Source organism: Trachymyrmex cornetzi, unplaced genomic scaffold (assembly GCF_001594075.2).
Source record: "Trachymyrmex cornetzi isolate Tcor2-1 unplaced genomic scaffold, Tcor1.1 scaffold5, whole genome shotgun sequence".
NCBI lineage: Eukaryota > Metazoa > Arthropoda > Insecta > Hymenoptera > Formicidae > Trachymyrmex > Trachymyrmex cornetzi.
The window spans coordinates 414,009-427,932 of NW_017299806.1; the positions used below are offsets into that span (position 1 = coordinate 414,009).

The 13,924-nt window shown below is 35.0% G+C and overlaps 1 protein-coding gene across 1 annotated transcript in view; it reads left to right on the top strand.

Moving 5' to 3' along the window:
- LOC108765554 (protein lozenge) overlaps positions 1–13,826 on the top strand; it is a 38,702-nt gene extending 24,876 nt beyond the window's left edge. The window contains exons 5-6 of the mRNA XM_018514317.1: positions 11,972–12,142; positions 12,894–13,826. Coding sequence (XP_018369819.1) covers positions 11,972–12,142; positions 12,894–13,369 — 647 coding nt within the window. The 3' untranslated portion in view covers positions 13,370–13,826. The remainder of the gene's footprint in view (positions 1–11,971; positions 12,143–12,893) is intronic.
- The last annotated feature ends 98 nt before the right edge of the window (positions 13,827–13,924 follow it).

A 13,924-nucleotide genomic window follows, 5' to 3' on the forward strand; every position in this document is an offset into this window, starting at 1 on the left:
TTTAACTTCCGGTACTCAGATCTAAAAAATCCGTCATTAATCCATATTGAGTAAAAAAGCTCTTAAAAGGCATCTTTACAAACTCTAAGATAAGAATTTTTTTTATTAGACAATAGTTTCCAATACGTTGCTTTCTATTTTTGTAAATATTCCTAAAAGCAGGATTTCTAAAAGAAAGAGCGTTAAAATTACATCAAAGTTCAATAATAATGTGACTGTAGCATTAAAATTTTCTTTTAGACAATCGTTGAAATCTCCGTAGATAAAATGGAAAAGCGCACACGAAATCATTGGAAGATGATGCGGATTATGCAAGGATGAGTGTTCAATGCCGAAAATCGAGACGTCCCTCAATCAAGAATACTGATTCGAATCGATTTGAGCTGATCGAAGAGCGATCTCGAGCAAATCGATCCAAGGTTGATTCGCTGGCTGAAATCGTAGAAAGAATCATGTCGGACGAGCGAAGCGAGAAAGTGATTCACGGAGATCGGGATCGTCATTTTACCGAAACATTCGTGCACATCGAACAAAAAAACCTTGAAAGTATCCCAATAAAAACAGAGCTTTTTATTTTAAAATAACGAACAATTTCTTCAATTAATATATTATTATGAGAATGTCACATATTTCGCTTTTTTAAATTTATAACATTCGTATACCTATACAGGCAAAAAAAAAACCCTTGAAACTATCTCAATAAACACCGAGCTTTATTTTAAAATAATGAACAATTCCTTTAATTAATATGAGTCATTTTGAAAATGTCACATATTCCGCTTTCTTTAATTTATGATGATAAAAAAACTGCTTAACGTCATTCGCAATTCATGCCGTGTTCCTTCCCGTTACTTCTCTAAATCGTAAATAATCCCAACCTTTGCCGGCGGATTTAAAGTTCCACCACGTTCCTCGTAATCGTTGCCGTTCGTAGAAAATATTCACAATGAATTAGCATACTCTTATTCAGACCGCTACAGGAAACTTTCTTCCTAACTTAACGAGTTTGATTTCATGAATCATATTGAAGATATTAAATTGACCGGATAGTTCACGGTTAGTATTGACAATGAGTCACATATCTCAAATGTGTTGTTCGCTGTTTATATAAATATACTTTATAAGTATATCTTATTTCATCATAAATTCCATAATGTAAATTCAGCATTTAATCTTAATATCAGCAAATAGATTCCATGCTCGCCAAAACAGTGTCTCTCTCGATCCTTTTTTTTACACGATTTTACATCTACACCGGAAACACCACAAATTCCAGTGTCGTCATCTGATTCCGTCGTAGTTACCTCGATCCCGATACATAACTCGTAATCTCGATAAAAGATCTTGTAACTGCGAGATCGACGAATAATCCAGTGAAATAGCTGATTATGAAGTTCGGTATTTCCGAAAGATATACATCCGTGAAGATCCCGCCGTGTACCGTCGGCAAATTTCATGCATCTATAGATGATCGGGGTACCTATAATTGAAAAAAACACGGGAGGCTCTTTGTGGGAAGAAGGAACACTAAAACGGGTGAACGGAAGTACCGAGCCGAGGTAGACGAATTAGGATCAGGAGGAAGCCCATGCTCCCAGTCTTTTTTTCCTGTACGAAATTCCTGTACTCGTAGCATCGCCGGTACACTGACTTGATCGTGTCGACGGAAGAAAGGAGAGGAGAGATGAGAGAACGAGAGAGAGAGAGAGAGAGAGAGAGAGAGAGAGAGAGAGAGAGAGAGAGAGAGAGACGTAAAGGGAAGAAGAGAGTACTCTCGGAGGAACAAGAGAAGAAAAGAAACGAGAGACAAGACAAGAGAAGGTGGAGGAGGCAGTTACGTGATCCACGCTCGAGAAGGCACGGCTGCTTCCTTTCGATCGTACCATTTTGCCTCACAATGTTACAGGTCTCACCTGTCCCTATTTATTTTTTAATATCGATAATACATGCCGGTGAAGAATTTTCCGATATCCGCCTGTAAATTTCACCGTTTCATTTATTAATAATTGACTTTCTGGTATATCGAAATTTAACTGACAAACGTAATAACTTTAATCTATGAGAAAAAAAGAGGAAGTGAAATTTTTATTATTTATTTTTTATATAACTGAAGAACGTTTAGAGATTCAGTGAGTTGTCTAACTCGGACTTCTCATACGGGATACATACGGGATAAGGTGGATTGAAACGTGAAAATGAATTCGTACGTGCGTGATGATTCGCGAAAAAAGCCGTTACGGACGACGGCAATTTATCGGCAAAAAGTAAGCGAGCATTGTCGTGACAGAATTCAGCCAATAAACAATAACGGAATCGAAGACCAATCGGCAACGACCCATCTGAAACGCCGACCTAGCGCAGTCGAGCAAGAATTCTCCGAGGCCCTCTTCAACTGCACTCTTTTTTACTCTGAATTAATTGATAGCCAATCAGCAACACGACTTGAGCGTGGTCAATTGATTAACGATCTACTACCGCTTTCGCTGATACTCCAGTAGTTAGAGGCTAATACTGCTATAATAATTCGCCGTAAAAACACAGAATTATCATTGTCAAGGAAACAGTACTTTCATACACTTTCCAAATGAGAAACAAAATATATAATTTCACTGGAATTGCACAAACTGCGTGAAAATTTCAATTATAATAATAATATTCAAAGTCTACCTATAATATTATTATGACATGAAAAGTTATGTTACTGCAAAATATATCGTTTTATTATAAAGGGTTATATTACTATAATACGTAAAGTTTAAATCTTTTGTTGCAAAACGTACAAAGAAAATACCGCATAATAAAGATACAACAATAATATCACTCTGAGATTATTACTTATACCAGAAAAATCTGAAAATGGGAAAGAAAATTCGTCGTCACTACATTTGAAGGAGGACAGGGCCACCTACGCGAGTTCCGTCGGCCCGGATCCTAATGAGAGGCCTTCCGCGACCCTACCTTGCTTCAATACAAGGAATTTGAGTATACTGATTTAGACGAATCCGGATGAAGTCGAGTTCGAGCTGAAAGATTGTAGAGTCTTCAGCAGAGAGAATAAATAAGAAGTTATTCTTGGAAGTAGCAGTGTCATTGAATGAAAGGTCTCCCTGATTCATCTGGTTCTTTCTATCTTCGCTGCACTACTTTCTTGCGCGTTCCGATGTGCTCTAGATTCATTTAACAATCGCAATCAAGCTAAACGAATTTATAGAAAGTCTTTAAAAAATACAGAATATTTTCTTGCTTTATTTATAAAAAGCAATATATTCGTTTCGAATTAAAGAAACACGTACATGACGGACGCTGTTGAAACGTCTCAGAGGAAGAAATGATCCCAAAATTACGTGAAGAAAGGATCGCTGAATACACGTACGTATACACGAAGCGTACTGTTACCTCAATTATCCTTTCCGTCGCTTTTCGAAGACACAATAAATAACCGGCCTTTCAGAAGCCAAAAAGGCGTAATTGAAAGTCGCTTCCTTTCAGCGCCCACTTTTGAGGCGGTCCTGTGAAAACGTTTAGTGTACAAAATTACAAGTAAACTCCGGAAACTCGTTCGCGAAATCTCACACCGACGCTTAGCAGCGGAACGATATATTTTCACCTGAAAAGAAAATAGTATTTACTTGTTAGAGAGTAAATGTTCCACTGCATATGTTCAGAATTTGAAAAGTCATCAGTGTATTAGTGATTATTATGATATTTGTCAGTAACAACAAGAAAATGTCAAACTTAAAAGAAAAAGTTAAATATTTTGTAAAATAATTAAAAAAACATATACTTTGGTTGCAAATAATTATAACATTGCGAAAAAAAATTGTTCCTTTCATGTATTGCAAGTTATATTTCCATTCATCAATAGGTTATCATAAGCACTGTCTAACAGTTCAGTTTAGTGTATTGATTAACAAATAAAGCTTCCTCTCTTCAATGTTTTCTTTATCTATGTTTAGTTATTTTACCGATACATATTGTCTTATTTGTTAGATGAGTTATAATTGTCGTTTTGTTAACATGTCATTTTCATTACCTTTGACGAAACTCATGTAAATTAAATTTTATGTACATATATTAATTGAAATATTAAGCAAGCAGTTCTGCGTTTGTTAGTAATAAATAGTAATGTTTTCATTTATTATTGTATAGTGTATCAGGAAACAACAATGATTTCACGAATGTAAATTTCTGACATTGAAAAGGATTCGAACTAGGATCGAAACGTTTGGAGTTTGTATGAGAGATTAAATAGAGGAAATACTTCACACCGAGATCTAGTGCATGGCTTGCAAAGGCATTAATTCATTGATCCATTCATCTTCTTACCATCTTTTAATTAGGATATAGTATCCACATTTTTGAATTTTTTGAAATATTGTACTGCACTTGTCTAAATATATGTTTCTTATAATTATAAGAAACTGAAAATTTAAATTTAAAAAATTTTAATTTAGATACTGTGGTGGAATCAAAATGGTGTAATAATACATTAATTAAATTTTACTAAAGTGTTCTTTTTTAGATTTATGTATTAGTATTTTTCGATCATCGACGAAACAAAGTTTCGTATGGTTAGTAATTTCTTTTGTAATGAAATTTTATTAATACAGTCTATAATATAATTATTTATCAATACAGAGTTATTGATCAGTAATATTATAGAACTAATCATACTTTTTTATTAGTTTAGTTATTGAGACATTTATCTTATTTGTTATAACAATTTAGTACAAAAATAATAAGTTTTAAAAGTGCAAATTGTGTGGACCATAACAAAAAAAAACAATCGTATATTTCCTTATCAAATAAGTCTCTCTCTCTCAATATAATTTTATTTTTATTAACACTTTCATAAGATGTTGCATGGAACGCGATCGAGAGTTTTTATGTAATCTTGACAAGCAATTATTACGATACTATGCGGTTGAAGTTAAGGCCTCGGTATTTCCGGGCGCATCGATGGAGCTCGCCATTCATGCTTCGTTCTTCATTCATCCTGAAAATTGCGCGGGAACGTGCGAGCAAGAGGAAGATGCACAAGAGAGATAATCCTGACCAAGAGATGATATCAAGAAAGGCACAAACACCAAAGTGCGCTAGAAGAAAAAAAGAGATGAAGCAAAGAGCTGAGAAAGAGCGAGAGGGGAAGAGGCAAATTCGTCGATTAGTTCTTTTTTTCAGAACCTAAACCTGAGGCCCCATTGTCCGAGCCAGGACAAATTACGGCATAATACGTGCGTGTGAAACACAGGGGCCCAAACTTTGCGGCTGGCGCGACGTTACGCTAAACAGATTTCCTTCTCTTACAAATTCGGAACCGGCGAATTGAATGGAGCGTCCAAGAACGGCGAGATAAAGGAATGCACTGGGGATGAATGGCGATGTGAATGAGAACGGGTTGCGAGAGAGAGAGAGAGAGAGAGGCGCAGGAGGGAGGAGAGGCGAGAGAACGCAAACCGAGCGAACGAAATTACCGGCGATGGTCATTGAAGTCGAGCAGCGCGTGAAGCAACGGCATTGTTGAACTCGGTTTCTCGCAGGTTGAACCTTCAGGTTACTGACTCCTGCAGGATCTGTCGATCGAAAAGAACAGCGCGCAATCGAATTATTCTGAGGTGGGAAAAGACTGTCGATACTTTGTATTCCTTTTCTTACGCACCAATTTTTATTTAATTGAGCCGTGGCCGTTTCAGGCGAAATAAATGCAGTGTCCTTTTTATAATATTGACATAGCATACATTTTACTTACCTCTTTTTTGTTTTTGTCATTTACAATTTATTATTATTATTTTTGTTGCTATTTTCTTTTTAATTGTATGTTATTACTTTGATTTGCTGCGATTTTTATTTCAGATTCGTTATCTCTTTTTATATATTTTTAGTAATTTATTATTTTGTTATTTCGTCTATGTAAGTATATGTTTTTACTTTTATTTTTATTGTTAGCTTAAACTTTGAAACAGCATTATGTTGATGCCTCATCTTTTAAGATGCATTTTTCCTATTTTATATTTTTTTACACTGTATATATTTACTTATATTTTATGTTGTTTGCACCTCAATAATTTGTCATTATAATAATAATAATTATTATTATTATTAGGTACTATCATTATTTAATATGATTATTATTATTATTAGGTACTATCATTATTTAATATATACTATTATTATATACTATATAATATACACCATTATTATTATTATTAGAGGGCATAAAAGAGATATTACAATAAAATACATATCTAGTCCTTTTTTTAATCTTGACGTAGCACAAATTTTACATATCTTCTTTATCAGATAATGAAAAAGATATTACAATAAAAGTTAAGTTTTACGTATCATTTATTTGCTACAACAACGACACAACACAAAAAACAAAGTTTTCCAGAAAATAAGTTTAAAGATTTCAAATCGTTAAAATTGTATACTATTAATAATTCGCAATTTTGATGTAATGACAGAGGAATAAACGAGTAGAGTAAATGAGTAGAAATCATGTAGAAAATTTTCAGTTTTCTGTTAATTTCGGTATTTTAATATTTTCTCTCGATCAGACGTACGAGATCGAAACAGCATCGGACAGATCGGGTCTTGCTGAGATCTCGTCGTCTCCGAGAAGAAACACTATCCTCGAGACAGGATACTCGGTATAAGAAGAAATCGTTGATGGTAAGCGATACGCGCGAGTTTCCTGAGCGCGCGTATGCATAAGACTTCTTTCGTTCGCTACGTTATGCCCGGTTTATGTGCCGGCATATCGACCGATATATCGATCGCATATAGACGGACTCGGTTCGACGTTATATTAAGACGACGCGGCAATATCGACTTACATTACACGACCGAACGAGCATCTATCTCGGTGGGAACCGAAGCCCCACGAGCTTCTTGAGTTCTTCTTAACGGCTATGATCTCTCGGCTCTCCCGAGATTCTGAATTCTGCTCATGTCACGCTGTGAAGGATGAGGCAATTAGACAAGATGTTTGTATTTCCGAAGATGTGCACAGTAGCAAAATAATAGCGTCCGTACATTTCGGTCCTAAATGCAGCTGACATCAGAATAAAGTTTAATGATTTGATTATATTTTTTCGATTTTTTATTCTTATATTTAACATATCATAATGAACAACTTGAAAAGGGAATTTTAAAAAGTATTAAGGACTGATTAACATCTAAAGCCGATTTTTAATTGATTGTGCGCAATATAACATCTTGTCTAATTCTACCATGATAAGGCGAGGTGTAATTAGTATTCGCTGAAAGCACGTCGAACTCACGACATCACTTTTCCTTCTTGCCTCGAATAGCTTTAAGGAAAAGTTTGACAGGAAAATGTTGATATCTAACTAATAAGGAAAAAAAAACAGAATATGTTTTCACGATAAATTTATGAATGTAGCAATTCCGAATTATGCAATCATCGATGAATTATGCGATTAAATATATAATCCCAATTAGCTTAATTTGATTTACGTGCACTTAAAAAAATGTTTTAATAATACCAACAAAACGTGTACCCACAAGAATGACATTTTGGTGAAATCAAACAGAATTTCTGGTTATCATAAAGAGAAATGAGTTGTTGTTATAACCAGAAATTCTATTTGATCTCACTAAAATGCCATTCTTGTTGGTACATAAAACAAGATTAGTAAAAAAGGCAATAGGAGTCTACCTCTGGTTGTTAAAATTTCGAGTTTATTATAATAAAAATATCATCTAACTTCGTACGTTTCGACTCTATTTTTGAGTCATCTTCAGCAATACCGCAATAAAATATACAGTTGGTACGTTTTATTGGTTTAATCAAAACATTATTCTCGATGTAAGAAGAGTTTAGTAATTTGAGACGAGAAAAAGTTTGCTTTTTAAATTGCAACATCAACTGATAATAGAATAACTGCAGTGCAACTTCTATGCAGCTTGCTAATATCAAGGTTGCAGGCAGTCACGATCGCCTAGGCCGGATCTCTTTTCTCGGAGCGCGGAGAAGAAATCTTTGAACAATCTTAAGTCGGTAGCGAGAAGATGAGGTCGATCGAATCGCCGGATAGCGGTAGCATTGCGGAGTGAAGAGATGAAGGATCGAAATGGTAGAAGAGAGCGGGGGCGGCGGCTAGATGGGAGGGAAACCGAGAAACGGCGAAATGACGGCGGTCGATGGATGGTTCGTTAAGTAGATGGCTGGTCGGAGGACTAAGCACCAAAACCACCTCACTGTGGTTTCACACCCGCGGAGTGAGAGAGAGAGAGAAGGGCAGGAGAAAGAAAGAGAAAAATATAGGACAGCAGTAAACAACTCGGAGTTCCTTTGGTTAGGACTCGTATGTTCCTTCGGCCACGGGATCGACGACGACGAGGCTACGATCCTCCACGAAGAAAAACAAGAAGTTACTTTCCGAGAATTGGTCACCGGCGACAACGCGAGCATTAGCGTGACGACAATGATCAGCTGCGATGAATGTAAAATCCACGATGATGATGACGAGCGTAATAGAGCAGCGTGACGTCGATCGTTAAATTATTAATCGAATAACGATGGAAAATCCAATGGAAAGTTCGAACTGACCTGTTCTTATTTTTGTAGAGCGGATTTTACGCTCCTCATTATGCATATATAAAAGAGTGGATTTTCCTATACATAGGGGAATAAAGATGTAAATGACGTAGCTAATTTACATTTAATTATTTGTCATTTAATCGATATATTATACAATAAGTAATCCAATCCACGTTTAACCATAATGTGCATGAATATTTTTCCATCAGATTACGAAATCTAGCAATTAAGAAATGTGATTATTGTATTTCTCGAGAGAGTTTAAATTTAGAATACCCCACTCAGAAAAATGTTCTAATTGTACCAACAAGAAGTATAAACAAAATAAGTTGATCAGAATTTTCTAGTTATTTCAATTAGAATGTTTGATAGATTTTACTACAAGTGTCTGATTTGTATACCTTTCTTCCAAAAATCCAATTAATGCGATAAGACTTTTCCAGTGTATTTATTGATCTGATCTGTTATTTATTATAATGTAGAAATGATTGCAAGGATATACATAAGAGAAGAGATTAAATGCATTATATGTATAGGTTAGTGTTAATTGGAACGACAAATTTGAAAATGTCCCTAAAAAAACAGGGGACGTATGGTCACCGTACTAATAAAGCATTGTTAGACAAAAAAGGAGGAGCGAAGAAGAAGAGGATAAAAAACGATCCTTCGTTCTGAATGGAATAGGACGTTATTTTTCTTTTCTCACTCGTCCGCTCATAGAGAATCATTCGGGAGAAGCGGACTATTATCCAACAGATGGTCCTGCCGACACCAATCCGAGTAGAATGTTGTGTTAGTGCCTTTGTTTTGTTACCGTTGTTCCGGTAATTGCGGCAAATACACGGCCATTTTCGGTAATCATCCCCTTCTGCACCCTGCCTGATCGTCCTGCACGGCGGTCCTCTTTGAGAATTTCGAAACGACCTCGACCTTCCGCTTAGTAGGCGTAACGACAGTTTTGCCCGAAAACTGATCGGTACCGATCTCGACCTCACCTCATAATAGAGCTCGGCCGATTTGGACGATATTCGAAACTGTATCATTTGTACCTGTCGCATATATCAATGGCTTGAACTTGTGAATCTTACACTGAAAGGAAAGATTGGCTGAATATGGCATAGCATTTTTAATTGGTTGCGTTAGCCTATCGGTAATGTTAGTATAGGATTTCGATAAGCTACATAACACAACACAACCAAAAATTTGCTGTAGCCAATTAAAAAAGGTATGCTATATTTTACCATCTAATTTATTGCAGCAGCTAATCTTTTCTTTCAATGTACATATTTCTAACAAATAGAACACTAAGAAGAATAGCATGGAAATCCCCCAATCTATCATCAACAATTAATTGTAAGCATCACAAGATAACGTGATTGATGACGAATTCTAGTTAATGTTGTTACTAATCGACGACTAATTGTAAGCATGACAAGTATGTATAATCACTGATAACGACGAATTCTAGTTAATATTACTAAATAGGGGAATCTTGAAAGAGATTGTAACGAATTCGCAAGAATAGTATTTTACATATATTTTCCATATGAGAAGGTATTCCCCACATGCATGATAGCTTGCACGCGAAAACAGATAATTCCGACGAGTCTTATGTTAATTTTTCTCGAAGCGTGAATAAAACGTTTAGCAGCGATGAGATATAATTATCATTCTACAACGTGCTATTAACAGAGATTTTATTAGAAATCTCGCAATATAAATTATGTATATCGAAATCTTACAGAAATAATGATCTCTACAAAAAGACAAAACTGAGATAAATTTGCAATTTTTTAATAAAAAAAGATAATGATTTCTAATACAAAAGACAAGACTTTAATAAATTTGCAATTTTTCATGGAAGAAATTTAAAATATTTTTTCAAAAAGGTAATGAAAAGTTTCAATTTTCCTATAAACTTTTTAAAAGTTAAAGTTGTTTTCAAAGTTTCAAGATTATCAAGTTTTCTGTAAGCGAAATCGGTACATTTCGAAACTTGTCAATGATCATAAGTGAAGGGATTCTCAGAACAAAGTGACTGGTGAATGCCCTTGAAAACCGATTTTTATCATTAACCAGTCTTCATTCGTCCAGCGATAATCATCAATGTTTTTACGGATTTTTCTTACCGATTTTTCCGATTAGAAACGCTTGTACCCGTCACATATGATATATTGCACGCTAACGTCAAGTAAAGATCATCTGAATCAATCTTTGATTTTTTTAAGAATAAAATTACGTAAACATTAAGAATTAATTATATCACAAAATACTTATACGTAATATTAAAAGAATATATAAAATGCAAAATATATATAATATACAAAAGTTAAATTTTATATAATGTTCTATCAAAAAATCCAAAATCAAAATCTAAAAAACTTTGGAATACTTTATAATATTTGATAATTCTACAATGTCTTTCTAGGTGAGAATAAAATAGAGTGGTATATAATATGTGTACATTTTAATTAAATGAAATGTTTCATCGTTTCATATATATATGGGACAATGACACCGAAAAATTTCTCCGAATCGTACATGATTCATCGCATTATCATTTTTCTCTCTGTCTTTCTCTATGTTAAGAATGGTTCTATACATAATCGGGACACATGATACTTCAGAAATCCTAGTACTTATGATGGTATGTCCCAGTAATAGCCATAAAACCAGTAATATTACTAATACTTCCAATAAATACAGAGCTGCAAAAAAGAATGACTTGACTTCTTTCGTGGAAGCGAGATTGTAATTATAAAAATTAAAATGACTTCCGCCGGAACTAGAATTATTAAATATTTAATAATATTATCATATTTGAATCACGAGGAAACTCATTTATGTAGAAAAATCCAGGAAGACGATATGATTTGAAAGTTACGAATCATCCGATCGTATATTTACACTTTTACTAGCACTTGTTACGCAATCGTTGCTTTACTTAATGATCTTGATCTCACGACGCGATGCTACTCGTTTCTTTCATACGAGATATACGTACGATGCACATACATTCACTTCCAGCGTTTAAGTTTCCGTCGCGCCTACTTCGATTTGTGACTCATATCAATTAATCTGCCTATGTTACTCACTCGAAACTCCGTTACCGACTCATACGATTTGCTGCGCATTTTAAGAAGCACGTTTTACAGTACACTGCCATAAGGCGATTCAGTCCTTTAGTTTCTGACGGATTACATACGGAATTTATTTAAATTTAAATTTAATGTACACACATATATATATATATAATTTCTTTTGAACATATTTATTGCATTAAAAATTTGTTTTGAATTAAAATGTGAAGGTGAAATATAAATCTTGTTTTGCAAATTATTTATGTCATAGGTTTTATTCGTATAGAAAATTGATTAATTAATCAAATAACATTTTCTGTTATAGACACGGGTATCGGTACTACAGAATGGGCTTACCCATCTACAGCACCGTCTTATCCAGCTCCTCCAGTCAGCAGCAGTGGTTCCTATTCTCCTTTACCTGGCGGTGCGTTTTCATATCCAGGGGAATCATTGTCACATCATCCAACAACAGAACCGGTGCCATTGCCAACCGGTACGATTCATTAATACATAAAATAATCAAAAAACTTGAATTCATTTACGTCGCTGATCCAGCAATGTGATTCGCCAACGCATTGCTAATTAAGAAACACCTACGTTTAATACATTCTGACGCATAACTCGTTCCGGGAAAAAGTTTCGTAACACGCTATCTCGAAGGTGTATCATTTGTATCTATTTTAGAAACTATATTATAGGTAATTGATTTTTTAGATGTGGAAACTCTTTGCAGAGTATAAATCACCTTATCATCAATTATATTTGCAGAAATAGAAATGATTCTTGATAAAACAGAGCAAGTTATACACACAAAAAAGATTTTTGGAAGATTTTAATTACTACATAGAAGGAACGATTTTGCTGAAAGATCTAAAATTTTCTTACTGAAAACAAATCTAAAACTAATTTTGTCAGATCATCAAAATAATTTGGTTGGAAATTTCAATTGGTTGTTAGAATATCAAAATTTTTTACAACAATTGTTCATCAATTTTTAATTTTTGGCATAATTCTTTCGATAGTCCAGCAAAATTATTTTAAGCACTTCAGCAAAACCGTTTTTTCCATATAATAATTAACATCTTCTAAAAATCTATCGATATTACAAGTTATTCAATGTTTTTATTTGCCCAATTTGTTATAAATATCCTTTATAACAAACGAAATTTTACTGTAAAGATTTTGTAATTGTTTTCATGATTATCGAACAATTTGCAAATCGGAACATTGTTTTTTGTTTGCAGTACTTCCTTCGGAAACTCAACAGGATACCTACACGCCGAATTGCGTGTCCATGTACTCAGGACATGGCACCTCGCCGACCACGTCCTTGCCCTTGGTACCGACCAGACCCAGCGACCCTGACATTTTTGCCGGTAGTGGCACGGGCAATGCGGGTAGCCCGGGTTACCATTACGGTTCCTGGACACCTGGTCCGGCGACCCCGGTCCCAGTGGCTTCCCACAATTACAACCCCAATTATCAAGGCTACTACAACAATCCGAGTCAGAATTACATCACAGGTCCGACACCGATGGTCCTGTATCCTCAGCTATACAGCACCGTCAATCAAAACCAGATTCATTTACATCTGCACGGCGATCTGAGTGAGGAACAGGTCACTATAGCCGGTGGCAACCTTACCATCAGTAGTATCCGAGAGATCGGCGTACTTGGCGAGGAAAGCGAGCAAAGAAACGACGTATGGAGACCATATTAAAAAGAAGAGATCTGTGTTATAATATAATTGAAATTATGCGACATATCGTGTGCGACTTACAATGCGCAAGTTTCCGAGTGTGGCAATATAATTTCTAATTAGTGCTCTAATTAGTGTAACAAAGACAGCAGGATCTGTATCAAGTACTTTCCAGAAGAAAGACGTGACATAAGATAAGTGCTGTATGAATAGCAATATTTCTTCGGGTCATCCGCAGTTACGCGAATTATTGCGTCTGTAAGAACCCAGGTGAATGATATCCGGTATAATTTCTTGTAGTGCGTCGCGTATATGAAAGTAAAAATTATTGACTCATTCACGTTGAAGCAAAGTGAGAAAGTGAGAAATGAACTTTACTAAAAAAAACTTCTTCAATTTATAAAAAATCACCCAGTAATGGGAGAGATTTCATTAAAGACTTCTAATGAGATTAATCAATGAGTGAAGAATCGTCATTGTGCGCACAAAAATGAACAGCGATGTTTCGTAGTGATCGTGCATTTGAAATTGATTCATTCATGTTGAACATGAGATGAAATGAAATAAACTTTACTG